The sequence below is a fragment of the Dreissena polymorpha genome, chromosome 7 (genome assembly GCF_020536995.1).
Source record: "Dreissena polymorpha isolate Duluth1 chromosome 7, UMN_Dpol_1.0, whole genome shotgun sequence".
Taxonomy (NCBI): domain Eukaryota; kingdom Metazoa; phylum Mollusca; class Bivalvia; order Myida; family Dreissenidae; genus Dreissena; species Dreissena polymorpha.
In genome coordinates this window covers 35,396,887-35,423,441 of record NC_068361.1, presented here as the reverse complement: position 1 = coordinate 35,423,441, position 26,555 = coordinate 35,396,887, and the positions used below count along the sequence as shown (strand labels likewise).

At 35.3% G+C, this 26,555-nt stretch overlaps 2 protein-coding genes across 4 annotated transcripts; both read right to left on the bottom strand.

Moving 5' to 3' along the window:
- Positions 1–1,719: 1,719 nt before the first annotated feature.
- LOC127838480 (uncharacterized) lies at positions 1,720–16,773 on the bottom strand. 3 transcript variants are annotated; one of them, XM_052366273.1, is made up of 4 exons: positions 16,324–16,773; positions 15,922–16,080; positions 12,077–12,619; positions 1,720–6,483 (listed from the first exon to the last, which is right to left on the bottom strand). In XM_052366273.1, exon 4 carries the CDS (start codon positions 6,044–6,046, stop codon positions 4,943–4,945), a length of 1,104 nt encoding a protein of 367 aa, XP_052222233.1. In that variant the 5' UTR covers positions 6,047–6,483; positions 12,077–12,619; positions 15,922–16,080; positions 16,324–16,773; the 3' UTR covers positions 1,720–4,942. The 3 variants fall into 2 exon arrangements, with proteins under 3 accessions (XP_052222233.1, XP_052222234.1, XP_052222235.1); XM_052366275.1 differs by lacking the exon at positions 1,720–6,483 and adding an exon at positions 8,565–8,688.
- A 7,656-nt stretch (positions 16,774–24,429) lies between these two features.
- LOC127838485 (interferon-induced, double-stranded RNA-activated protein kinase-like) lies at positions 24,430–25,878 on the bottom strand. The gene is made up of 2 exons (XM_052366279.1): positions 25,054–25,878; positions 24,430–24,572 (listed from the first exon to the last, which is right to left on the bottom strand). The coding sequence occupies exons 1-2, from the start codon at positions 25,609–25,611 to the stop codon at positions 24,468–24,470; spliced, it is 663 nt and encodes a 220-aa protein (XP_052222239.1). The 5' UTR covers positions 25,612–25,878; the 3' UTR covers positions 24,430–24,467.
- Between the last annotated feature and the right edge of the window lie 677 nt (positions 25,879–26,555).

The following is a 26,555-nucleotide window of genomic DNA, read 5'->3' as shown; positions in this document are numbered from 1 at the left end:
GACCTTTCACCACTCAAAATGTGTAGCTCCATGAGACACACAAGCATGCCAAATATCAAGTTGCTACCTTCAATATTGCAAAAGTTATGACCAAGGTTAAAGTTTTGGGACAGACAGACAGACACACACATACAATGACAGACAGGCCAAAAAACAATATACCCCCGATCAATCGATCCGAAAGGATAAAAAGTAAACTATACAGTGTTGTGTTGTCTTATTGTTATTCCTAAATACGGTAATTATAAATAATTTAAAATGTAAATCATGACTTTTCTGAATCTTTCGCATTATAACTGTAGTTATTTTTATACCTCGTTTTGTAAACATTGATTAATTTGCTTATTAAATTTAGTCGTTTAGGTTGGTTTTCTTGAGGATAGATAAGTATTTCACTTATCCATAGAGTTTCTCCTTTTCCTCCTGACTAATACTCAGATCACTCTCCCCCTTTTTCCCGTGCACTGTATATGTTCAATGACAATCTCGTGCATTGAATGATAAAATATGTACTTGCAAAGATTAACTATCATAAACAAGAGTTCCGCAGTGACAGACATATGCCCCCGCATTCAGGGCTTTGAACTAGTGACCCCAATTTCAATAGGGGTCATCTACTGTCCAAGGCCAATGCACATGTTAAGTATCAAGCCAATCGGTCAATTCGTTGACAAGTTAATCAGAAACGATTTCCACACTTATTGTGATAGTTACCTTGACCAAGTGAGTGACCCCAATTTCAACAGGAGTCATCTACTGTACAAGGCCAATGCACATCGGAAGTATCAAGCCAATCAATCAATTCGTTGACGAATTATTGATCGGAAACGATTGTCCCACTTATTGCGACAGTGACCATGACCTTTGACCTAGTGACCCCAATTTCAATAGGGGCCATCTACTGTCCAAACCTAATTCACATTGGAAGTATCAAGTCAATCGGTCAATTCGTTGACAAGATATTGATCGGAAACAATTTTCACACTTATTGTGACATAGACCTTGACCTTTGACCTAGTGACCCAAATTTCAATAAGGGCATCTACTTCCAAGGCCTTGCTAATGTGAAGTATTAAGCCAATCGGTCAATTCTTTGATGAGTTATGATCGGAAACAAACTGGTCTACTGACAGACAGACATCCAGCAAACCAATATACCCCCTCTTTTTCAAAGGGGGCACAATACACATTATTTCAGGTAATTGTGTTTCCTAGTTTAAATTGTATTTATGTATTGCTTGTTTTGTTAAAATTATCGCTGTCGGATCTTGAATTGCTTGTATTATTAATAATATTATTGCTATATTTAATTATTCATTTGATGCTAAATGTGCAAAGATTTCACATCTTCGTTATATTTACCATATTTATTATCATAAATAAATATAATATCAGCCAATACGAGATTTTCATTTTGTGACCAATTACCATAATTAGCTGTTACTTTGAGCTTCCAAAGTTGATTTATGATGTATACCGGGTAATTAGGCTCAAAGTTGCATCTTCAAACTAAATTGATGTCCTACACAGGCTATCATAAATAAAATAAAGCAACATCACATGTAATGTTTAAGCAGGATTTATTTATTTTATTTTATTTACTTGACAAAACAGTATGAACTATACATAAAACAGATAATGCATAATAATAATATAATTCATATTATCAAAAATTATTATTAATTAATAATATAATATAATAATATTATTAATGTGGATCTCCAGCATTTGAAGCCATTGTCTGTATATGACGACTTTATGTTATTACTTACCCATTATTCAAAATGACGTGAGCCGATTATTAGTTACATGTATGCGTTAAACTTGTGCAACATATTTGCACAAGACTTCTGTAATTTAACTTGCATTATTTAAAAGCAAATCACATGACAATATAACTATGCAAACTCCGAAAAAGCATAAACAAATAATATAATACACAGATAAAGTAAATATCGAAAGCTGCAGTTTAGTAAAATTGACACACCAAGAAAGCCAAACATTAGTAAATCAGAATACCCGCATATATGTACAAGCCAGCAAAAGACCCTAAGTCACTCATCTGAGACCCCGGGGAACTCAAATGTTCCGATCTGGTAGTGTTCACAAAGTTTTACAAAAGACTTATAAAGAACAACTACCCCAATACATGCAGCCATGTTTTGGAAGGAAACACAATAAGTTTTTAACTCATCCCTGGTGTCATAACAAAACCATTTGCTTTAAGTTCTAAGCAACTTCCATGAGTTGGTAAAAAATTTGTCTTCAAGCCTGTTAAAATCAATTCACTACAGCAACATTAGGATATCTTTGAGGCCTCATGGTGGCTATCTTGCTTACTGGACCAGAGGGACATATAAATGAAGCAGAAAATAAATAATATTATTATGTATGTGGATCTGCAGCAATTGATGCAATTGTTTGTATAAGATAACTTTATGTTTAAAAAAACACACACATTTTGTAACTCATCCCAGGTATTACAACAACACAATTTGTTTCATGTTTTTAGCAACATATATTGGGAGTGGGTCAACAATTTGACTTTAATAGTGTTCAGATTGATTTACTTTAGCCATATAAAGAAACTCACAGGCCTCATGTCGGCCATATTGTTCGATGGACCAGAACCATATTTCAATTAGAGCAAAAACTCTATAGAATAAACGTTCTGACAAAGTTTCATACGGATTGGACCCAAATTGTTGCTTCTTGCATGTTCACAAGCTTTTTCTTTAATTTGGACAATTAAGTGCCCTGGTTTTTGACCCCAATTGACCCTATTTTGAACTTGACAATATCATTGGGACAAATGTTCATGAAGATTAGGCAATAAATGTTGTCTCTCGAGTGTTCACAAGCCTTTTTAAGAATTTAAGCAAACAGCCTAGCGTTTGATCCAATGTGACCTCTAGTGTTCATAAAACTTCTTTCTTTTCTTTTACCTAGTGACGTAGTTTTCGAATCCACATGACCCAATTTTGAACTAGGACAAGATACAATTGGGATAAATGTACTATAAAAGTTTCATTGCACAAAATGTGACTTACAGCAATGAAGATTGTGCTATTAATGTGGAGTCACGTTTTCACAAGGCAATGAATAACAACAGAGGACGGATATAAGGCGATCACTTTAGAAAACCATGAGCAGCCTCTGCTACAATGGGCTAATAAGAGAAACACAAAAAGAGAATAATACTTACGTTGCTGTATCTTACAAGCACTAATTACATTTACCAAACTAATTATTTACAAGAAAATGTCAATAACAAAAATAAAAGTTATAATACAGTGCCACAGCCCACACCACACCTTATGATCGAGAGTCAGCAGCGTTCTGAGCAGAAAACATCTGATCATATATAGACTTTTGATAGTCAGCTTGCTACTAAACGTGTTAAATGCCTAACCTTATTCATTGTTTTAACCCTTTCCCACTAAGACAAGTATTTTGATGCATTTGTAGTATTTAAGTTCAATTTTATTAAAGACCTTTCTAACTGGATTCCAGTTTTAAAGGCTTCATTTCCAACTCTTAGATACTGATGAGTAGCAAACAGTATAAAAACTGAACAGACTACGAGAGTTACTCACAGACTGTTCTGGTTTTATGCTGTTTGCACATAACCATTTTCACTTTGCTTCTAAGAGGGAAAGGGTTAAAGGATAAAATAAAAATGAATTTACAACTAAAGACACATCTTTTCTATTTCAGATGTAATACAAGGTAGAGCATTAAGCTCATTAATATGCTAGTTTGATATTTTACCACATTTTGTTTTGCAATGTTTGTTTCAGTTAAGTGTTTAATAATAACAAGATCTCAATAAACAGTATATAATAAGAAGACTATTGCCAAGCAATATATGTCCCCTACCGGCTCCACCATTGTCAGAATTGTTTTTATATAAACATTTGTTGCCATAGCAACCAGAATTTTTGACGTAGGAACAAAATGAAATGACGTGCCTAATGTCCATATTGGCATCTATCCATGTTTCAAGTTTCATGAAAAATATTAAGAACTTTTACATTTATCGCAGGATCCAGAAAAGTGTGACAGACTCACAGACTGACGGACATATAGAGCGCAAACCATAAGTCCCCTCCGGTGAAACCGGTAGGGGACAATAATGTAATCATGCATGGGTAAAAGGCAACTTAAGTTTTTTTCCGAAATGAATATTTTCATCAGTAGTTTTATCTCGTGTTCAACTGTGAAACTGGCTAATATTATGCTAAAGAAATAGTGATAACAACAAATAACAACAAAACAGTATGTCAAAATGTCAATAATTATCAATTATTATAAGTAATATTTAATGAACATTTACAATGAGATACCCAATAACAAGAGAACATATATTGCGTGCTAAACAATGCACGAAAAAACAAACGACAACAACATACCATAACTGAATTTTAATTGGAGTGCTTGGGATTGCCCGTTGTGACTCATTTAAAACATGTAATTTTTATAAAAGAACATGAAAACCAGGTAATTACATTTCTTACTAGATTCAAGATTTTAAGGCTTCTTTTCCAACCCTTAGATACCGATGAGCAACAAACAGCATGAAACCTGAACAGACTGCAAGTTACTGGTAGGCTGTTCAAGTTTTATTCTGCTTGCACATAGCCATTTTTACTTTGCTTCTGAGTGGGAAAGGGTTTAACATTACGTCATTTTGATAAGACAACAAGAAAATCAAAATTAATTTCGTTAATGTAAATTATGAATGCTAATGCAGCATTTTGCCATAAAAATATGGGCTATAAGTTGTAGTAGCAGCCATTGTGTGAATACGTTTTTGTCACTGTGAACGGTGGTGGTGGTGGTGGTGGAGGAGGAGGAGGAGTAGTAGTAGTAGTAGTAGTAGTAGTAGTAGTATGCATTACAAAAATGCAGTTAGCCTTACATTAGGTAAAATTTAAATATATTACAAGCAAACGTGACTGAGTTTGAGGCAAATGCCATCCTGTTTGTTGGCTAATGCCTCACTGATTCCAGACTCAATGATTGATTGAAAAGCACAGGGACAAAACTCTTTAGGAAAACAATAATCAATGTCGCATTGATTCATCAAAGCCGACAGTTTATTCGCAGACGAAATGTTCATTCCACACAAAAATATGAAAACTTGCGATATTTCCAGATATGAATCATTGTAGCAGTTAAGATATCTGGAAATGATGTCATCAATGACATTTGGATTACAGGCGATATGATATGCTGCGAGAAATTCCTGCACAGTTTTGTGTATGAACGAAATCGAGCTCCCTTTCCAACATTTATTTTTCCTGTTTGTAAATATTCCTGCCCTAAGAGCGAACATCTTGCAATCTGCAAACGTTTTAGGATGGTTTGACAATGTGTTGTCATCGAAAACAATCGATGATTCTCTTTCAGAAGAGAAGAGCAATTGACACGCTACTTCTGCTACGTTATCTAAGTGTTCAATGTTTGGCTGTAGGTAACTTGGATTAGAAAAATATTGCACTGGTGGGGGGTTAAAATATCCAGGGACACTGTGAGCCTTTTTACACAGACTTTCAAGCATAGCAGTGTACAGAGAACACAATGACCATGATTTCAAATGTTCCCGTTCCTCAATTGTGTGTTCCCAGATATATATGACCAGCACGTACAACATTGGTGAAGATGATAACGATTTGAGCTTATGACGTTTTGCGAAATCGTTAAATTTGTTCACTGTTTCTTCTAGATTTTTCCTCTGATCAATTATGCATCGAAGTATAGGTTCACTAAATAAATATGGATTGCTTATCCCCTCGATCTCTATCAGACTGTCGATTTGTGAGTTCTTGATACGTTCATCAGCCAGCTTCCATGGTCGAGATGTTGTAAGTACTGTGCACGTTTCCTTTGGAAATCCAGCCATGGAAGGTTCAGGTAGGTCTTTACTACCAGGAGACACCCATTCATCGAGACCTTCTCGTACTACAAGGCAAATTTCAGTTTCAGTTTCTATTATTTTATGCAAAAGTGTGTACACATCGGCGCGTTTGGCTTCTAAAAACATTTAATTAATTAGCTGCTCCTTTATCATCTCCGCCACGCCTTTCTTTTCTCTAGAATTTCTCAACGTGATGAAAAATAACAACTTGAATTTGTGAATGGTTAACAAATCTCCAAACGCTGCATTTTCTATTGGAGCTGCCGATGCAGTCTGATTTTGTTTGCACCAATCATGAACTAACTTTACTGCAAATGTAGATTTCCCGGGTTCGCCCTGTATGTATATACGTTGATTGGATTTATCGTCAGTGTAAAATAGTTCTTTGTAGGTCAGTACTTGTACATGTTTCACGCGTTTCCCATCTTTTTCTATTTTGATTTGGTGTAATTTAGGCGATGCATATACGTCTGTTATTCGCTTTTCAAGACTGTCATCTAGCATTGAAAGAGGTACATTGCAAGTCTTGTCATCGTAATGTCTCATCAAACGTTGTCGAAGATCTGAAATTATAGCACATCAATGGTTTATAAAAGGTACGTCAAATTAAAAACATGTGCAATGATACAAAGAAAGAGCAAGATTTAGTTGTACTTATAAGTTGTACATATAATATGTTAATTGAGTTTACTGTTTATAGTGATCCTTAGTTATTTCTTCGTATATAAAACAAACACCTTGATTTGAACCAATATTTTACAGTATATACATTTTTCTGCTTCGTTGCAGATAAAGAGGTGTGAGCCTGATTCGGTATCCTTGAGGATATGCATCGCAAAATATCGTGCGTTGCCGCGACCGTCGCGCAAAATATATTGCGTTGCCGCTACTGTCGCGCAAAATATGGTGTATCGCTTCATGTGTCGTGTCTTGCGTTCAAAGGGCGACACACGAAACGACGCACAATATTTTGTGCGACAGTCGCGGCGATGCACGAAATTTTATTATTCAAATATCGCCCATATTATCTGAATCTCGTGTATTGCGTCTAATTTCAGACCGCGACACACGACGCACGAAGCGATACTCGATAACTTGCGCAACAGTTGCGGCAATACTCGATATTTGTACTGTTCAATACCGCTGTAATAATATCGCCTGTCGACTGTCGCGTTTTCAAAAAATCAGGGGAGACAAAAAGGGGATATCTTTACGTCATCAAGCATGTGTATCATGTTGTAGTTATATCTTTTGGATATAATATTAATTTATAATAATATTTATGTCTGATCAGCAATTGAAATGTATATTATTGATTAAGCAAGCTATTCGCTTCTTATACTTCAATCTGGCCATAAATAAATATTTAATATTACATAATTATTTTATATAAACGTATATTTGATGATGGGAAAATCGCTTGGAATAACGATTGTGAATATAACACTTAGTTCCCTAGATTGAGTTATTAGTTGTTCGATTATACGGTTCAACGTGGATTACATGCTTTAAAAAAAAATCATATTAGACATGCACAAAAGTAACAGTGTGGTCTTTATCTGAATATTATTATATAATAGTCATTTATATCTGGAACCCTGTTAAGCAATATAAAACAAACGTTTTGCGCCCTTCAAAAGCGTTTGTGTTTGCCAATATAAATATTATAAAATTGTTGTTTGCACTGTCTTAAGTTTTATTTATGCCGATAATATATTTGATAAAGCATAATAAAAGGTATTTAAAAGGTAAAACAATACCAGCAACAAAAATACTGTCTAATTAATGTATCAATAGACTGGACAGTAATGTTGCTCGTGAATAATTTGGATAACCTATAAAAGATGATTACACATGTACTAAAAAGAAATCTTCTGGTTTCATATTGATGTCTTACTTGGAGTTAAACGTTATCTACAAATCTGCAATCCCATTGGAATGTGATACAGATTATAATGATATATTATCTTAAAATTGATAGAAAGTTTACTCCATTATTCAAATTTCTGAATAGTTTTTAACATATATCCTTATAAATATAAATCAAAATTATTATGAAAATTAATTACTTTGTACTCGGTTTATTAATGCTAGAATGATCTTTTATAAGTGTGTCGAGGGCAGCCATATTAATAATAAATGGTTAAAATTTACTGTAACACCGTTTAAAAAAACGCGACAGTCGACAGGGGATATTATTTCAGCAATATTTGAACAGTATAAATATCGTGTGTCGCACAATTTATTTAACACGATTTATCGCCTTTTTGGGCTACCTACACAAGGGCGATATTTTTGGGTACATTCTCGCGTGTCGCTTCGTGTATCGCGCAAAACATCGTGTCTCGCCGCGACTGTCGCGCAAAATATCATGCGTCACCGCGACTTTCGCGCAAAATATAGTGTATCGCTTCGTTTGTCGTGTGTCGCCCTTGATGAAAGAAGGGCGAGATTATAGATGGCACTATCCGGATTCCGTAGAAACTAAATGTTGCGTTTTTTGTGTGTTTGTTAAGAAACCTTCAATTGGGATTTTTTTAAACACAAATTGGGAAATCAAGGAAGATTCGTGAAGGCTAATTATCGTTACACCAATAATGAAGTAACTTAACAGCAAACGTAGACAGGGGTTCTAAAATAAGCTGTCCGAGTTGTCCGAGTCGTCAATTTCACCTTCCGGACAAGCAGTTTTACAAAGCTGGCTTGTCCGGGGACAAGTACAATTTCCGTGGCAAACATTTTTTCTAGAACCAAACTACTCCATTTTCCTAAAATAAAAAACGAAAGTTTATATAAATAACTAATGATTAATCTGCAGACTGGCACACGTTTTCAACTGCAAGATAGGTAATTTTCCGATAATAATTATTTAATGTAGTAAACCAGTCCATGCATATATAGCAAAAGCCAATCACGCATAAGATAACATTTTTAGTAGAGAAACCAGCGCACATGTGTATAGCAACAGTCAATCACGCAAAGGATTACATTTTTCGTACATTGCAAATGGCCGCATACATGTTCTACCGACATGCAGCAAACATACGATTTTTTTTAATGAAACCACTTCAATGGCAAGCCATGATGCAAATCAGACCAATGATAAAATATGATTGAAGATTGTGGGACCAGGGTAGACATTCTAGTCACACACATTAACTGAGATCATTTCATTTCAAGCGAATTTTCTTGTCATGTTGAGATCATTAAATATCCGAGATGGTATCAAGTGTGACTTAAAAGTGTTCTTATTATATGCACATCTTGCTTGTATTTTTTGTTCATGTGAATGTTTTAGTTTACTATGTTTATAAGTTAAAATACAAGTTAACAAAAGTGTATGTTTGTATTTTTTGCTTAATTACTAATGATCTTTTCCTTTATCTATCTTAAAAGTACGGACAAGTACTTCTTTGGTACGGACAAGTGAAATTGTGGGTCCAACTTGTCCGTGGACAAGTAGACTCTTAAAATATTTCAGAACCCCTGGTAGATTTTCCTCTACCAGGTTCGCCCTGTACATATAGACGTTGATTTGCTTTATCGTCAGTTTAAAATAGTTCTTTTTAAGTCAGTACTTGTTTGTCTGTTTTCACGTGTTTCCCGTCTTTTTCTATATTGATTTGGTGTAGTTTGAGCGTTGCATATATGTCTGTTATTTGCTTATCATGACTTTGATCTAATGTTGAAAGTGGCACATAACAAGTTTGTCATTGTACAGCAGTATCAAATATGGCAGAAGATCTGAAATTATAGCACATCAGCGGCGAATGACAGGTACGTTAAATTCTAAACATGTGTAATAATATATAAGAACAAGATAAGTGGCCATTATCAAATGCTCTTTACTGTTCATATGATATGTTACACAAGTTAAGTTGTAGTTGTTACAGAGCAACATGGAACGTTTTAAAGTTATGCCTTAAGTTTATTACACATCTACCCTTATTAGAGCATACAATTTTTACATATTAGAATATCTTGCTTGATTGCAGATACGAGTAATTAGCCCAAGTCTGTGGACTACTTGGTAATAAGCAGCATTAGAGTACATTCAGTACATGAAATAGTTACACAGATAAAATGGTGTTACACGCAAACCTTAACCTGTCATTCTTATGAAAAATCACACGAAAGATATCAGTATATAATGCAAATCCAATATATGGGACTTCTTAAAGTCCTTAAATAAACACTGTACAGAAGTGTTGAGTTTTATTTATATATAGTTTTAAAATACAGAATGAAAGCATCAAGCAAAACTAAATCTAACTTGTGTCAGAACATATTAGCTTTTTGAAATTTCCTCAATAAATTTCCTGCCTAAAAACTACTTTTAACATTTTAAGTGTAAGAAGCGGCATATAATTACATGAGCTAAATTTCTAAGTCAGTTATGGCCCTTGGTCTATGCTACATGTGATTATACATTTCAACTGCACATGTGCATATGAGAAGTAGTTAAATGTACATTTGTGTATAAATCATAACTGTATTTTCATTGTGCGACGTTAATCTGGCTTTTCTTAGTACCAAAATGGGGCATAAATCTGCATAATTGGCAGGACCTTATATAATGACTAATAGTAAGAGTTAAAACTTTCAATTGAATACATGTATTTTTAGCAGATTTGCAGTTGTTTCAAGCAAAACTTAACCAAGGTATATACATGTAGCCAACGCGGTTATACTGGTGAGAAATACGGTTTATCTGTATCAGTGAAAAGAATAATTAACAAATGTCCTTAAATAACGCGATCGACTATTATGCTGCTAACTTATTATACTAACTACACTTTTTGTGTGCAAAGTAATATAATGTTCAATTTGTTACATGAAAAAAACTGCATGTGTTAATATTTCAAATTTATATGTATTGAAATTAATAAATAACAAGGGACAAAATTGTCACAAAACCAGGTTTTCATTGTGAAAAAAAAATCTGATAAAGGGAGAAAACTCAAACTGAACTTTTGAAATGACCAAAAAAAATTAACCCCCTTTGTAAGTTTTTTTTTTTTTTAAATCTATTTTTAGTCGTGGCGACCTTGACATTGGAGATATTGACGTGATTCTTTCGTGGGACACACCGTCCCATGATGGTGAACAAATGTGCCAAATGATTTTAAAATCTCACAATGAATGACATAGTTATGGCCAGGACAAGCTCATTTATGGCCATTTTTGACCTTTGAACTCAAAATGTGACCTTGACCTTGGAGATATCGACGTAATTATTTCGCGCGACACACCGTCCAATGATGGTGAACAAATGTGCCAAATGATTTTAAAATCTGACGATGAACGACATAGTTATGGCTCGGACAAGCTCATTTATGGCCATTTTTGACCTTTGAACTCAAAGTGTGACCTTGACCTTGGAGATATCGACGTAATTATTTCGCGCGACACACCGTCCAATGATGGTGAACAAATGTGCCAAATGATTTTAAAATCTGACAATGAACGACACAGTTATGGCCCGGACAAGCTTATTCCGCCAGCCCGCCAGCCAGCCAGCCAGCCCGCCCGCATTCGCCAATCTAATAACCAGTTTTTTCCTTCGGAAAACCTGGTTAAAAATTATATAAATTGATACATTACTTGTAAACTTTACATTCTAAATGTTACTGAAACATGTTCATGGAAATCATTGTACAATATGGTCCTTGGTCCATGATCTTAAGGAAAGACACCTAGTAAGTTTGAAGTTGCAATCCATTATTTTCATTATCAGTACACATTATCAGTACACATACATACCCACATCGATATGATGGCTTTACACGAAGAACTGTACATTGATTATCTTAGTTGAAGAAAATGATTACAATTCTGATCAATAGCAGAATAGATTGATGAGCCATTTTCAGTTACCTTACATAAGACATATGTTAAGTTTCAAGTGAAGTAGTTACATATAATTATATTGATGTTAACATTAGAACAACACACAAATGAATTAGGCAGACGTGTTGCTAAAAAAACAACGTATTAGGGCTTTAGTCTATAACAAAACGTACCAATCAACAAATGAACTATGGATTGATTTTCCAAATTTTAGCCCATCGGTTTGTTCCGTTCTTTTAATGATAATGCGTTCATGCATTTAGGGTATTGAGACTAACCTGTGTTAAAAGAAATTTTTTTACAAACCTGCTACGCCTCGTTCATAGTCTTCTGCTTCAGTTTTGTTCGCTGCCTGCTGCAAGCTCCCAATACCATCCTGCACATGCATGCGATGTGTTGTGTCCCATCCTTTATTTTTCTTTCAAGGTCTTGTTCCACATCGTGTCCCTTTGTTTCAATTCGTTGTTCTCCAGCCCGCGTCGTGCTGTCAATTCGTTGTTCCCCAGCCTGCGTCGTGCTTTCAATTTTTTGTGCCCCAAGCTGTGTCGTGCTGTCAATTCGTTGCTCCCCAAGCTGCGTCTTGCTGACAATTCGTTGCTCCCCAAGCTGCATCTTGCTGACAATTCGTTGCTCACCAGCCTGTATAGCAGATTCTATATTTTGCAAAGCTTCTGCTAGGGTTCTTTCAGCCTCCTTTGAAAAACTTTCGCCGGCCTCTTTTGCATATTTAAGTCTTTTATCGGCCTCTATCAATAGCTCTTCACACCGCTCTTTCAACTGATCAGCCTCTTTCAACACCTCTTTCAACAGCTCGCACACTTCTTTTAGGGACATGCGATCATTCTGCAACTACAGGCAAATCCGACATGTTGTTTTGTTATATGTTGCACACAAAAAATGCATTATATGCTCAATATAGTAGTGCACAGTTAACTCAATTATGGATATTTTTATATGAAGTATGATCATTTTATCATTCCATACTGGTTATAAAGAACATATTTGTGCAGGGGGTGGATCTGTTGTGTATGACGACTATGAAATTATAATGCTATATTACTCTGAAATAAACAAAGGTTCTTTATCTTTCATTCTTTTGCATAATATATTTATTAAAAGCGTGAAATTTGCTTAAGCATCATGACATTTCATGTAATGTGAAGTCATAATGACGACACGATATGATATTACAGAAATAATGCTCAATCATGTTTTTTTTTTTTAATAGTGTCTAAGATTCTTCATTTTGTCCCTTAAAGATGGACTACGATCGCTTTCAAATACTGAACGTTTTCCTTTACCTTTTCGTAAAAGCTAAAACTAAATATTACTAGTTGCGTAAAATTCGTCACCATAGTTGATAAAATATATGTTGATTCCTGATATCATTATTAAATTGCTCTAAAAGTGAATGAAAACAATATTTGAAAATGAGCAATAATAAGCATGTAAACATATCAAACTATACAATTGTTATACGGTGGTTGAGGTTATGAATTATGATAAGTAAAAACTGAAACAATACATTCATTTCAAATAATAAAATTGCTGTTGTAAACATGACATTTATCATCTCTCTATTTTAAATGATGCATTAAAATACATTTTGTTAAATTGCTATCAATATTTGTTGAACCATACAAACCAATAATGTAAATGTATCTTGTGTATCTTTTTATAGTAAGCCTTTTCTAAATGGCTGCAGAAAAAACGAATTCACTATAACCTTTCAATTTTGACCAAGTGATATACTTAATGACATCGTATGATTGAGTTTAAAACTTGGTTTAGCCGTAATAGCCCTTTCCCACTCAGAGGCAAAGTGAACAAGGTTATTGTCAAGCAATATGGTCCCCTACCGGCTCCACCATTGTCAGAAATTCCACCATTTTCAGAAATATATATATTTTTTGGTTGCCATAGCAACCACAATTCTTGACGTAAGAACAAAATGAAATGACGTGCATTATCTCCATATTGCCATCTATCCATGTTGCAAGTTTCATGAAAACATATTAAGAACTTTTAAAGTTATCGCAGGGTCCAGAAAACCACCATTTTCAGAAGTATTTATAGTCTATTTGTTGGCACAGCAACCAGAATTTTTGACGAAGGAACAAAATGAAATGACGTGCATAATGTCTATATTGCCATCTATCCATGTTTCAAGTTTCATGAAAAAATATGAAGAACTTTTAAAGTTATCGCAGGATCCAGAAAAGTGTGACGGACAGACTGATAGACAGACTGACTGACAGACTGACTGACAGACTGACGGAGCGCAAACCATAAGTCCCCTCCGGTGAAACTGGTTAGGGACAAAAAAGCTATGTGTAACAAGCTTAAAACCAGAACATTCTGCGAGTAACTCGCAGTCGGTTCAGGTTTATGCTGTTTGCTGCTCATCAGTAACAAATGGTTGGAAATGAAGCCTTTATAACTTAAATCTAGTAAGAGATGTGTTTAATTAAAATTATTTTTCTAAGGGTTTACAACTATGTAAAAATGCGTATGTAAGTGGTAAAGGGTTAGGGAAGCATTTTCTGAGCAATTTTTGTGCAATACATTGGTAGTCTAGAGTGTTCACAGTCTTGTAGGTTACTTTTACTTAAAAACCTAGTTTTTGATTCAAAATGACCCATTTTGTAACTAAATTATGAAAGGAACAAAAGCTCTGAACAAGTTTGAGCAAGAAATGTGGCAAAGACATTGTAAACAACTGTTTTCTTGAAATTATCCTAAATACTTAAGTGTTAGACCCCACATGACATGAAACACGCTCGAAAAAGTCATTGGGATAAATGTTCTGAATAATGTTCATGATAATCTGACAATACATGTGTTCTCTGGTGTGTTAACCAGCATTTTGTGAAATTTACTATTGTTGAGGTATTTGACACCTAATGATGTTTAGTATCAAACTTAACAGAGAAAAGTGTTATCAAGATTTGCTATAAGTGCGGCGTGTGCAGTGTGAACAACCTTTTTCTTTCATGTCTACCTATTGACCTAGTGTTTGATCCATTATGATCTAATCATAAACTTGATTGACCGAGATATCATTGGGGCAAATCTTCGTGCAAAGTTTCATTAAGACTGGAACATGAATTTAACCTATGTAGTGTTCACATGCTTTTCTGTTATTTAACGTAGTGACATACATTTTGGCCCCATGTACCTTGTTTCAAACACAGTTGATACATCATTAAGAAAAAATAACCTGAGTAAGTTTCATGAAGTATTTGTCATGAAAAGTGACTTCTAGAATCCTCACAAGGTTTTACTATAGCGATGTAGGAAAAAATACCCCGCCCTTTTGCCGGCCATCATATAAAATTGAAGAAAATAGTTATCAAACTTGATCGATATATCGTAAGAGACACATCTTCTGAAGTTTTATGACAATTTTGCAAAAAACATGACTTCCAGAGTTTTCAAAAAGTTTCATTAAAGACATATTTGGAAAACTACCACGACCCCTGGCGGGTATTTTTCTACAATATTAAACTCGGCAAAGGAATCATCGGTCCAAACATTCTCAGCAAATTTCATAAGATTGGGCAATAAAGGTGACCACTTGAGTGTTAACAACATTTTACAATATGACATCTCAAATTTACTTTTCAACCAACCGGAACTATTTTCTAACTTGGTTGATATATCATGATTCAAATGTTCTGGCAAGGTACTTGCAAATTGCACGATAAATTTTACATAAGTTGTGCATCTTGTTTCAGCATATTTGTTTTTCTTTAACATTGAGTCCATGTCCAAAATATAAGTTATAAACAGTGCGATTTAATATCATTACGAACATTCACATATTAATCATGTTTTTTACAAAAGAGGGATTATTTGACTATTTACTTCGTTATCGTTTTAGCATTTTAAGAGAAGTTGATTACGCAACTTATAACGTGAATGCCGACAAAAAAATGCTTCTTGCCTCCTTGTGAGGACATAAAACGCTGTAATACTATTTTCTACAATTAAAACAACCATTTTCATATCACATTTACATTGCTTAAGTGTCATTTGCTCATTTATAATTATGTGCTATAATGGTTACTATGCTTTTATTTTTCGAAGAGGTCAAAAACTGTTTTGAATCTATAAATAGGTAAACAGGTTAATTAACATAATGGACTTACATCTCTTAGTTTTGTGCATGCAAGCATTGCTGAGTGATCATGTTGTAAGCAGTTTGGATCAGTCAGTAGCGTGGACAGTGCCTGGAAATAGTCCTCCAGATCAGACTCTGTCACCTTGCAGTCGGGTGTGTGACGTACATCTCTTCCTATCTGACGGACCTGAGCACCAAGGCATTATGGTAAATGATCTAGTTATATGTTTATCTAATTTCAAATATAAATGTACACATACAATAACTTTATTCCGTGTTAAAAATTCATATTATATAAATTAATAACATGAAGCATAAACAGCTGTTTTAAAGGACTCTTACTCATCATAAAAACATTCAGTGAAATTGAATAGTCAATTAAAATAGGAACAATACTAATATGCAAGAAACTCAAGTTAAAAAAATATACCATTTTTAGTAGAGGTTGCTTATCACTTCGTGGACTTGTCAGACATGAGGAGGACAGACAATTACGAAAACGTGTGCAGTTCCACAAGATGCTAATCACGCCATTGAAGTCGCATTTCTGGACTGATGAAACGTTGCTATATCCGTCAGTAGGGAGAAAGCATTTTCCAATTTCCCAATAGTCGCTTGCCCACTTTTTTGAATTTGTGTTCCACCATAACGGGTTGTTTGTTCTGTGATTTGATGTGATCTTTTGTTTTACTTTATCACATATTGGGCATATTGGGAATGGCTGTGGAGTCAGAGATTTGTGAAAAAAACAATAATTCTGATTCCTATTTAAGTTACAATAAGGTTGCGTTCCACATGGTATGATTTTTTTCTATGGAGCAGTTACCACAACTTTTACCAACTTTTGCAAAAACATTCGTTAATTCTGTGTCAATAAAGTGAGATACCGTAATTACTCTATGTTTTCGGACACTTAAAAATAATTATTTTTTTTCGTGTCCGAAAACTTAGATACCAAAAATATTAACAAAATACAGGTGTCCGAAAACTTAGAGTCGAAAATGGAAGTGTCCGAAAATAGCGTCAATTGTATCAACGACTACCGGTAATAGCATGCGCTTGTAAAAGACCATGCCGTATAGTATAAATTACAGTTATACATGTTTGCACTGCATTTTAAATAATTGTAAATGCTTAATTTATTTGACAGAAAGTTACTTCAAGGTTGCACTTTGACCAACGAGTTCAAAAATAAGAATGTGATGTACCGATACAAGCTTGTATGAACCTGTAATTAACGCAATAAAATAAGCAAACTATGAATTCTTTGTTTGTTCATTTCCGATAGTTGTTGTGTAACACCTGCCATTGTATGTAAAACTTGTAATAGGGTGCATCACAATTTGAAACATTTAGTATTTGTCACAGTTATTTTACTGAGAAGGAGAAGTACTATTGGGATAGATAATTGAACTGTTAATTGGCACTACCCCTGGTAATTGTCATAACGCTTATGCTATCGGGCGAAACCATTGTTTTATACCGGTTTACAAGGTTATTTACCCAATAACGCAAATGTAATGGTCCATTGCCCTCAGGCATGCACCCGCAATGATTTATGATGTTAATCTGGTTGTAAAACCCATGATCGAAGTGTCATTAGATATCGAAAAAGGCTAGAAATTTGGTAAAATAGCGCTGTAAAATATACTGTCCGAAAACTTAGAGACATAAATAACGGACGAAAACTCGTGTGTCCGAAAATAATGAGTCACAAAAAATAATTATTTTTGCCAAAAAAGGGGGTGTCCGAAAACTTAGAGTGTCCGAAAACATAGAGTAATTACGGTAGTCCTTCTTTCGTTATAATGAGAGCTAAGCATGCCTTCAACCAGTTATTGGTCTCTTTTTCAGCAAACAGGCTGATGCTGGCAGTCATCGAGCTGAAAAAAATATGGGCGTTATTATAGTGGATAACGTAAATTGCATGATGGTTTGCATTTAATATGAACTTTATATTCTCGAACTTACATAAACTGTTGATTGATCGTGTATCTTTGTATTAAAAATCTTCAAATATATCGCCCAACAACAGTCTTCTAGTATTTGGTACAAATACGTTTTAACAGAACATTTGGTACATAAGAAGACATTTTAAAGATGTCTTAACATCTTGCAAAATCAATGGGGTTTTCAGGGATTTACACGCGGGCTGGATAAAATGTTATACACGTTATATATTATTAAGAACTTATGTCAAGTAATTGAAGTTCATTTGTAAAAATCTTTAGTGCATAAAAAACTGTTTTTCTTGCAGTTTGTGCCGATATCTTAAGGTACAAAAATAATCCTTGAATTCGTCTGAAATTGGTGACAAAAGTTCACGTTGCGTGAAGCTGAAGCAGAATAAAGACAATGGTGAACCCTGCCTGTCTGATTTGGCTTTCAAGGACATACATGTAATTAACAGTAAATGTGCAACTGTTAGAAGGGCAATAACTCATTGAAATGTTTGTGTAAATTATGTAGGTGTGTATAAACCACACAAAATTAACTGTAAATATGAATTGTTAATTTGTACCGTTTTCTTGTTTTAGATTGGAAGGCTGTATACAACTTTGAAAGAACTGTTCAAAGGAAATTTTTAAGCTTACGGCAAGTTGCAAATAAGAATCATCAGTCCGCTTGCGCAAGCTTGCTGCGAGGTTTCAATTCAAAGCTAACGCAAGCTTTATGAATTGAAAGCTTGCAAATAAGAATCATCAGCCAGCTTGCAAAAGCTTGCGCAAGCTAGCTGCCATGTTCCAGCTGTAAGATTGCGACAAGCTTCATCGTCAGGTTTGCAGAAAGCTAAACAAGAGGGCCTCAAAGGCCCAAGGTCGCTCACCTGACATAACAAGATATTAATGGGACATATTGTCTGACCAAGTTTCATGAAGATCTTGGTAGAGGACTATTAGATGTCAATATATACCAAATTTGGTAGCCCTATGCCATACGGTTATGGACAGAAGGATTTTAAAGTTTGCACAAAATAGGCCTTATTTAAGCGTATGTTCATTTTTGTGACCCCCCGGGGCAGGGTCAAATTTGACCCCAGGGGCATAATTTGAACAAACAAAGTAGAGAACAATTAAATGTCACTTCATACCAAATGTGGTAGCACTAGGCCCAATGGTTATGGACAGAAAGATTTTTTAAAGTTTGCACAAAATAGGCTTTATATAAGCATATGTTCAATTTATTGACGCCAGGGCGGGGTCTAATTTGACCCCAGGGGCAAAATTTGAACAAATTTGAAAGAGCTAGGTCTCCCCAGGAACATTTGTGAGAAGTTTTATCAGAATTGGACTTGAAGTTTAGGAGATGTTTAAAGAAAAAGTAATGCATGCACGGACGCACGATGGACACAGGACCAAGACATAAGCCCCGCTGGCCTCTGGCCAGTGGAGCTAAAAACCAATGTTTTACCAAGTTTCATGATGATTTGGTAAAAATTGTGACTTCTAGAGTGTTCACAAGGTTTCTCTATAGCCACATAAGTAAATCTGCCCCGCCCACTGGCAGCCATGTTTTTCAACGGACCGGAACCACTTTTGAACTCAACCAACATATCATTAAGACAAACATTTTGACAAAGTTACATGAAAATGGGACATGAAATGTGACTTCTACAGTGTTTACAGGGGTTTTCTTTTTCTGACCTTTAATAGCGTTAAAAGATAATTAATGTCTATAAGTAATAGGCCTCCATTTCAAAAGGTTGATGTAATCGTTTTCTTTTAATTTTGTCTGGTTTATCATCCCAAATAAATTTAAACATATTTGTTATTAATCCATCTATTACTTGCTGTGATGGATTTTGGAGAACTGAAAATGGATATATTAACTTTAGTAATGCGAACTTTTTAAAAACAGTAATTTTCCCATTAAGGTAAGTTTTAAATGTTGCCACTGTTTTAAGGAGGCTTCAAATTTTTTTATTTTCGGCATTAAGTTTTTTTTAGTTCATCTAATTGCTCAGATGTGCTTTTAGGATTGGTCTTTGTCCGTCGCCCGTCCGTCCACATTTGGTTTGTAAACAGTCTAGAGGCCACATTTCTTGTCCGCTCTTCATGAAACTTGGTCAGAAGATTTGCCCCAATGATACCTAGATCGAGTTTATAACTGGGTCATGCTGGGTCAAAAGCTAGGTCCCTAGGTCAAAAAAAAGAAAAACCTTGTAAACACTGTAGAAGTCACATTTCATGCCCAATTTTCATGTAACTTTGTCAAAATGTTTGTCTTAATGATATGTTGGTGGAGTTCAAAAGTGATTCTGGTTCGTTGAAAAACATGGCCGCCAGTGGGCGGGGAATGTTTCCTTATTTGGCTATAGAGTAACCTTGTGAAACTCTAGAAGTCACAATTTTTGCCCAATCATCATGAAACTTGGTCAAAACATTGGTTTTATTGATATCTCAGACGAGTTCGAAAATGGTCCATATCGGTGAAAAAACATGGCCACCAGGGGGCGGGGCAGTTTTCTCTATATGTATATAGTGAAAACATGTGAACACTGTAGGGCGGGGTCTAATTTGACCCCAAGGGCATAATTTGAACAAATTTGAAAGAGCTAAGTTCTCCCCAGGAACATTTGTGAGAAGTTTTATCAGAATTGGACTTGAAGTTTAGGAGATGTTTAAAGAAAAAGTAATGCACGCACGGACGCAAGACGGACACAGGACCAAGACATAAGCCCCGCTGGCCTCTGGCCAGTGGAGCTAAAAACCAATGTTTTACCAAGTTTCATGATGATTTGGTAAAAATTGTGACTTCTAGAGTGTTCACAAGGTTTCTCTATAGCCACATACCGTATACGTGCGCTTATAAGACGCCCTCGCTTATAAGACGCACCCCGATTTCAGACTTTATAATCGGTGGATTTAAGACTGACCCGCGTGTAAGACGCGGTCAAATTTTGCCGTTTTCATCGGCCGAAAAACGGCAGAATGTTGAAGAAAATCAATAAGAAACACATTGAGAATTTTTCAAACTAGCGCTGCATACAATTAGTAATTCACGCAAGTCCGAAAAATAAAACAATCAAACATCAAAGTAAATAATATTTGTTTATTTCATGACATATAAGTAGGTTTTAATTTATTGTCAAGTAGTATTCATACAGTAAAAATAATTATCAAATTAAAACAATTTCAAACAATTGCGTATTTAATCAATTTGCCATAACAATTTCAAACATATTACGTTCGTAATTGATCGTATCAGTCATCTTAAAATCCCTCGAAATCCTCATCATCGCTTTCACCGAACAGTTCGTAGAATTCCTCACTAGTGAGATTGTCATCGTAAACCCAGTCGCCGATATCATTATCATCATCGTCGCAATCACTAACCTTTGCACAGGCCGATACATCCTCAGATTGATCGCGATTTTCCACAAGGTCATCAAACAACTCGTCGTCCTGTGTACCATCCATTGAGTTTGAGATCATAAGAGTTACGTTTGCGTTTCATTTTGACGATTTCAGTAGTTGTAATTTGTAAATATAATTGTATTGTTTGACGGGTATTGAAAACTAAGAGGCAGATATAGATAACCTTGATTATGCAAATGTTTCGCCCATTATCTATAGGTAATGCCTACTTTCATAAAATTAGCCAATCGCGTGATAGAGTGAAATCACGGGTCAAGAGGAAAGCCACATGTGGATAATTGCATGCGGTCGCTCTTTGCTCCCGCTGTCGTGGGTCCCTAATAAATAAGGTGTCATCGGCATAAGGGGGTCGTCTGAATGAACGTGTTTATTTAACAATTGACAGTTGCAAACTGGTAACTATTTTCAGACGATACCCTTATTGCCAATTATGTCTTAATTGACAATTAACAGCGTCGAACAAAGACGATCAGGTGATACAAATTTGTCAAGAAGCACTTGCAATCGCGTGTTTATTTAACAATTAACAGTTTCAAACTGCGAACTGATTTTGCTGTTATTTTAAGCATGTTTGGCATCGTGTCGCCGCTTACACACGTATACTATTATGTCCAATTTATATGACATTTAACGACGTCGCGCAGACAATCGGGTGATACAAACTTTTCAAGTATAACCATGGACAATATAACGCCTTACGACCCCAAAATAACAAAATTCAAATAAAAAATAATAGACAACAAAATCAATAACGATACATTTTATTTCAAGTAAATCGGTAACTGAACATAGCGTTCCGATACACGGTACGGGCAAATACAGACTTTAGAGAAAATGCAAATGGCTGCCGCGATGATTCAAAACAATTGCCAAGTGTCCAACTTAGCCAGCGTAAGCCCAGTAAACTCGATATTTTGAAAAATTTCGCTTATTTTCACAAGTATCTCGCTTATAAGACGCGACCCCCACTTTAACTTATTAATTTGAGTCTTAAAAATGCGTCTTATAAGCGCACGTATACGGTAAGTAAATCTGCCCCGCCCACTGGCAGCCATGTTTTTCAACGGACCGGAACCACTTTTGAACTCAACCAACATATCATTAAGACAAACATTTTGACAAAGTTACATGAAAATGGGGCATGAAATGTGACTTCTACAGTGTTTACAGGGGTTTTCTTTTTCTGACCTTGTGACGAAGACCAGTATGTCTGAAAACTGCACCGCCCATTGGCGGCAATGTTTTTCACCGATCTTGACCATTTTCAAACTAATCCGAGATATCAATAAAACTAATGTTTTGACAAAGTTTCATGATGATTGGGCAAAAAAAGCCTTTTTTTACTATATAAATATAAGAAAAACTGCCCCGTCCCCCTTAGCCAGGTTTTTTAACCGACCGGAACCATTTTCGAACTTAACTCACGCATCTAGGAAACAAATGTTCTGACCAAATTTCATGAAGATAGGACCAACAAGAGCTGTCACCATAGGATGACATATGCCCCCTATTAACGCTTTGATAGAAGTTATGAGCATTTTTCGAAACTTAAACGCAGATTTCCAAACCTAAACGCGGACCCTAAGTTCAAGGTTTAGGTCACAGGGGTGAAAGTTTTTGTGCGTATGGAAAGGCCTCGTCCATATACACATGCATACCAAATATGAAGGTTATATCTCAAGGGACATAGAAGTTATGAGCATTTTTCGAAACTTAAACGCAGATTTCGAAACCTAAACGCGGACCCTAAGTTCAAGGTCAAGGTCACAGGGGTGAAAATTTTTGTGCGTATGGAAAGGCCTCGTCCATATACACATGCATACCAAATATGAAGGTTATATCTCAAGGGACATAGAAGTTATGAGCATTTTTCGAAACCTAAACGCAAAGTGTGACGGAAAGACAGACGGACAGACAGACGGACAGTCCGATCACTATATGCCCCCTTTTGTTCGAAAGGGGACATAAAAATGTGACATCTAGAGTGTTCACATGTTTTCACTATATACATATAGAGAAAACTGCCCCGCCCCCTGGTGGCCATGTTTTTTCACCGATATGGACCATTTTCGAACTCGTCTGAGATATCAATAAAACCAATGTTTTGACCAAGTTTCATGATGATTGGGCAAAAATTGTGACTTCTAGAGTTTCACAAGGTTACTCTATAGCCAAATAAGGAAACATTCCCCGCCCACTGGCGGCCATGTTTTTCAACGAACCAGAACCACTTTTGAACTCAAACAACATATCATTAAGACAAACATTTTGACAAAGTTACATGAAAATTGGGCATGAAATGTGACTTCTACAGTGTTTACAAGGTTTTTCTTTTTTTTGACCTAGGGACCTAGCTTTTGACCCAGCATGACCCAGTTATAAACTCGATCTAGGTATCATTGGGGCAAATCTTCTGACCAAGTTTCATGAAGAGCGGACAAGAAATGTGGCCTCTAGACTGTTTACAAACCAAATGTGGACGGACGGACGACGGACAAAGACCAATCCTAAAAGCACATCTGAGCAATTAGATGAACTAAAAAAAACTTAATGCCGAAAATTAAAAAATTTGAAGCCTTCTTAAAACAGTGGCAACATTTAAAACTTACCTTAATGGGAAAATTACTGTTTTTAAAAAGTTCGCATTACTAAAGTTAATATATCCATTTTCAGTTCTCCAAAATCCATCACAGCAAGTAATAGATGGATTAATAACAAATATGTTTAAATTTATTTGGGATGATAAACCAGACAAAATTAAAAGAAAACGATTACATCAACCTTTTGAAATGGAGGCCTATAACTTATAGACATTAATTATCTTTTAACGCTATTAAAGCAGGCTGGGTTAAACGATTCCTAGATGTAAACAATCATGGCAAATGGAAACTCTTACTACACGAAAAGCACAAAAATTGTGATACCAGTCTAATATTTTAAAGTAATTTAGATGAAGCTATAATTCACAAAGTAAGTAAAGGAAATCTATTTTTGAAAGATATGCTCACCGTATGGCAAAACATCAAGAGCCAATATACCTGTTAACAAGAGGGCATTGCTTTACTGATATGCAGGAAACAATTGTAGCTTAACTTTGCCTAGAGACAACATATACCAAGTACATGTTTTTCACAGACTTACCCATTGCACATGGTTGACCCGAAACTGTTCAGGAAAGTCCTGCCTCCCTGCTTTCTCAAGCTCCTTTGCTCTCTGATTCAGTGTCAAAACTGTGGAACATCTCAAAAACAATCACCCCGAGAGCAAATATGTCCACTTTGTTGGTATAATGTTTTCTTCTCTGAAACACCAATGGTCTGGTAAATTCTTTTGTGTACTATACTATCTAGTTAGAAAAAAAACGTCACGTGCACTTGTTTAAAAAGTGAAATTTTCAATTATTGTCATATGATTTGGTGTTTGGTTACAACTTAAAAGTACGCCTTTCACATTTTGCGTTTCAAAACAATAATGCAACTGGCAATGACTCGCATAACATAACTAACAACAGTATAATGAAACAGTCTCCAAACTAGAGACGTCAGTTAACTTTTATCTACACATTTTTATTTAAATGAACTGAACAGCGTAACAAGGTTCAAGTTTCAGTTAATTTACATATATTTGTTCAATCAAAATGATGTATAAATATTTCGAAACAGCAGTTTAATAACTTGAATTTGTAATATCAAATCAAATTCAGTCTTAAATAAACAGTAAAAGTAGTTTTAGTTTAAATGCAGAACCCCTTAAATGTTGCATGCAATTCTGGTCCCACATACCTGTTCTGGACTCATATTAAACAAGGTGCCAACTTCTGCAGAATGACTTTTAGCCACCCTCCCTGCGTTCAAACTTCCCACATGGTCCTTCGCCATTATCTTTGCCAAACCAAAGTCACATAGCTTGACAGAGTTGTCAAGTGCACAGAATATATTTGACGGTTTAAGGTCTCTATGAATGTATTTCTTATCATGAATGTATGCCAGTGCAGAAGTAATTCCTCTCAGAATTTTCGAAATTTCATCAGGAAGACGAATGTTTGTATTAACCAACCAGTCCACCATAACTTCATCATCGTCTTTATCCTCCTTTTTATTGGGATGAATCTTCTGACCAAGTTTACATTTTATGCTGGCTATAAGGCAGAGCTGCTTATGATCTCCAATTTTCTGAACAATTTCATGGAATTGTGACAAGTCATTGTGAACACTGGTGCATTTATGAATAGAACTTGTAACTGACCCTTTTATGCTTATAACTTCATCTTTCACCTTGTTAAGTTCCTTCGCAGTAATATTATCGAATTCATTCAAGATAGAAACAACATTCCTACACATCTCTTCTTTTAAATATTGCTCATTTCTGCCTGATGTTCCCACAGAATTATTATCACATTTATCTATATAAGTATTTAAATTGCACACATTTGCTCTATCATAACTTCTCTATGTTCATTGTATGTTCTCTGCAATGACTGAATGCTGGCCTCCTGACTGATCTGCAGGGTTTTAATTCCCCCCAGGACAGTTTCCAGCTCCACTGACAGCCCCTCTAGGCCTGAGGGCTGCGAGTTGGTCAGCTCCGAAATCTGGGTCACTTCTCTGCACTGGCTGAAATAAACAATTAATACATGCACATACCAAGGAATAGTCAGTGATATTATGTAATGCTTCAAACAAGTATAAAGTGTCAAATAAAAACATACATGAACACTAAATTAACACTTCTTGGGCTTAATATGGGGGTTCATAGATATGCACTTTTCCATCCATCTGCGTGACTTTTCTGTTGTATATAACTCAACATGTATTCCTGCAACTTAACAAGTACAGTAACCAGGCATGTGAGCTAATGCGCACTTCTATATGTTGTTTCTGTTGTTTTCATCATAATTGTAGTAGTGTCTCATATTTATACAAAAATGACATTTTAAAATATGTGCAGTGTAAAATAAACAGTATTGCTTGCTACAAGAGGACTAACACTTTACATAAATATTTATCATTGTGTAATTTTACCCACATGCATAGTTTGATATGTCTTTTTCAACATACCCAGACTTACGGCCCTGTTTAGCAAAGAAATCACATTTAAAATTGTGTTGTGAGTAACTCAAAGAGTACAGCTGATAGATGGATGAACTATTCTTAAAATATAACCCACCATGTGAAATTATGCACCTTGATATTTTTTTTAAGTTTTTTTTGTTTACATAAGAAGAGTTATGTGACAATCCCTTTAACCAAACGATAATTTTTTTTCAATTGCGAGAAGCGTTACT